General features: G+C 56.3%; 1 protein-coding gene across 1 annotated transcript in view; it reads left to right on the top strand.

Annotated features, from left to right (window-relative positions):
• LHX4 (LIM homeobox 4) overlaps nucleotides 1-154 on the top strand; it is a gene marked incomplete at its 5' end in the record, with an annotated part of 4820 nt that extends 4666 nt beyond the window's left edge. Inside the window, one exon of the mRNA XM_005428613.2 lies at nucleotides 108-154. Within this exon, the coding sequence (XP_005428670.2) occupies nucleotides 108-154 (47 nt within the window). The remainder of the gene's footprint in view (nucleotides 1-107) is intronic.
• Between the last annotated feature and the right edge of the window lie 2085 nt (nucleotides 155-2239).

The raw sequence follows: 2239 nt of genomic DNA on the forward strand, positions 1-2239 counted from the left end.
GTCGGGGGTGGCAGAGCCCATGGCGGCCCCCGCGCCAGCCCCGCAGCCCCTGCCGAGCACCGCAGCTGTTCTCCAGAGTTATTTTTCCATATGGTGTTGAAACGCAGCTCGGCGCTGCCCGGAGCCTCCGCAGAAAGAGAAGTCTATATTGTAGAAGGGTTTATTTTGCCGGGGCCGTAGCCCCGCTGCCCAGGGGCCATCCTGCCTGCTCCTGGCCCAGCGGCCGCGATTTAACCCCGGGCACGCAGGAGCATCGCTGCTTTGTACCATGGTCACGCGAGGGGAAGGAATAAAAACAAATTGCCTCCAGCCCGGGATGCCCGCTGGCCAAGCTGTGCCACGGCAGGGCCAGCCGGGATGCCTGGGGCTGGCACCTGCACAGCAGCCACCGGACGGGTGCGTGAGAGAGGTGGGCAACCTTTGCTCTGAGGGCATTGCAAAAAAATTCCTCCCACACAGGGGAACAGGAATTTTGACAGCTGCAGAAGCACCTGCATGGTGGTGGGAAGGGGAGATTGGGCTGTGAGATGCTCCTGGTGTGGGTCACCCTCCTCCTTTGGTGCCGTGGGTCAGGTGGCACTGAAGGGTGAGTGCAGGCAGCCAGGAAGGATCCCGGCGGCTCTGGCACATCCCACCAGCCCCATGGGGTCTGCTCCTGGCCAGGCTCACTCAGCACCAGCCCTTGCTCAAAAGCCACATCCCTGTGTGCCCCAGCACAGCCACAGCCCCTACCCTCAGACATTGAGCCCCATGGATAAGATCCAGCCCCACACTCTCTGCCCAGGGTGCCAACTCTGCCCCAGCCCCGCAGGGATGCCCTGGCCATGGGGTCCCTGCACCCTCTCTGTCTCTGGGGTGATGCTGATGATCCCAGGCTGCCCTTCAGGGAGGGCTGGGGCTGGATCCAGTCAGTCCAGGCTCCTTCCAGAGGTGTGGAGGCTCCAAAAGCAGAGGGGAAAAAAGAATTAAAGAAAAAGAAAAAGAAAAAAAAAAAAATAAAAGCCACACGAGAAAGCACATCACTGGTCTGTCCTTGTCCTTCCTTGCCCCCCAGCTGGGTGCCTTGGTGCTGCAGGAGCTGCCCCAGCTGCATCCACGTGCCTCCCCCTCCCCAGCCTTGGGTGCTGCTTCGTGCCAAGCTCCCGGCCCTGGTGGGGAGGGGGACGGGGCAGAGCTGTGCCTGCTGCTCCCATCCCCCTTCAACAAGGCCAAATGCCTCCTCCCCTCGCTGTGTAAATTTTGTACAGTTCCACAAAGTGAGAGTCTTGTTTCCTGGGGGAATAAAAAGGAAAAAAAAAATAAAACCCAACGAAAAGACTAATAATAAAAAATTTTAAAGAATAAAACCTTATTTATTGCCATGTCTTGGGGGAGAAATGATCCCCCCAAATTGCCCCCGGATTCGGGCCCAGGGCGTTGCTTTTGTACCCTGCCTCTAGTGTGTTGGCATGAGATGTGTACAGTCACCCCCTCGCCGTGAGGGAAAGCGATGGCAAATAAACTCGGGATGCTTTTTAGCAGCTGCTGTCTTTGGGATTTTCTGTCTTTGGGATTTTTCTTCCTCAGTGGGAGGGCAGTGCTCACCACTGGCACCGCCTGCTCCGGCACCATTGGCTCTTTGGGGTGAGGACTGCCTGGATCATGTCTGGATGGTGGCACTGACATCCCTGGGTGATGGAACAAGTGGCACTGGTCATCGTGTCCTGGTTTTTGCTGGCACAGAGAGGTCTGGGGTGGGAATCTCCATGGCTGCCACATGGCAGCCCAAGGTGGCACAGCTTTCCTGCCCCCTGGCAGCAGTGACACTGGGTGCCTGGCTGTGCCACCACAGTGCTCAGCGGGCACAGGGGAGATGGAAGGGCCGTGCCAGGCAGGAGGGACAGAGGGCTCCAAGCCCCTCCATGGGCACCTGTGCGTTTGCTTTCTATATTTTAATCATTTTAACATTTAATGCTTCTCAATTAAAGTGATTTCCTGGAGTAGATGCCAAGCTTAGGGTGAATGCACATTAACCACTTTCTGTATGGGTAGTTAAAGGCACCAAGGGATTTAACAGCAATCCGCAAGGCTGCTGGGGGAAAGGTTTGGCTGAATAAAGCAGATTATAAACAATAATATATGTCTTTCTCTCCTCCCCCCCACCCTCACCCCTGCTTTCTTTTTTTTTGGAAAGGCTCCAACCTCACAAACAGACCTAAAGTGCTATAAACATCTCCAGGGCTGAGCGCTCGGCCCCAAA

This window comes from Geospiza fortis, unplaced genomic scaffold, assembly GCF_000277835.1.
Source record: "Geospiza fortis unplaced genomic scaffold, GeoFor_1.0 scaffold506, whole genome shotgun sequence".
Lineage (NCBI taxonomy): Eukaryota > Metazoa > Chordata > Aves > Passeriformes > Thraupidae > Geospiza > Geospiza fortis.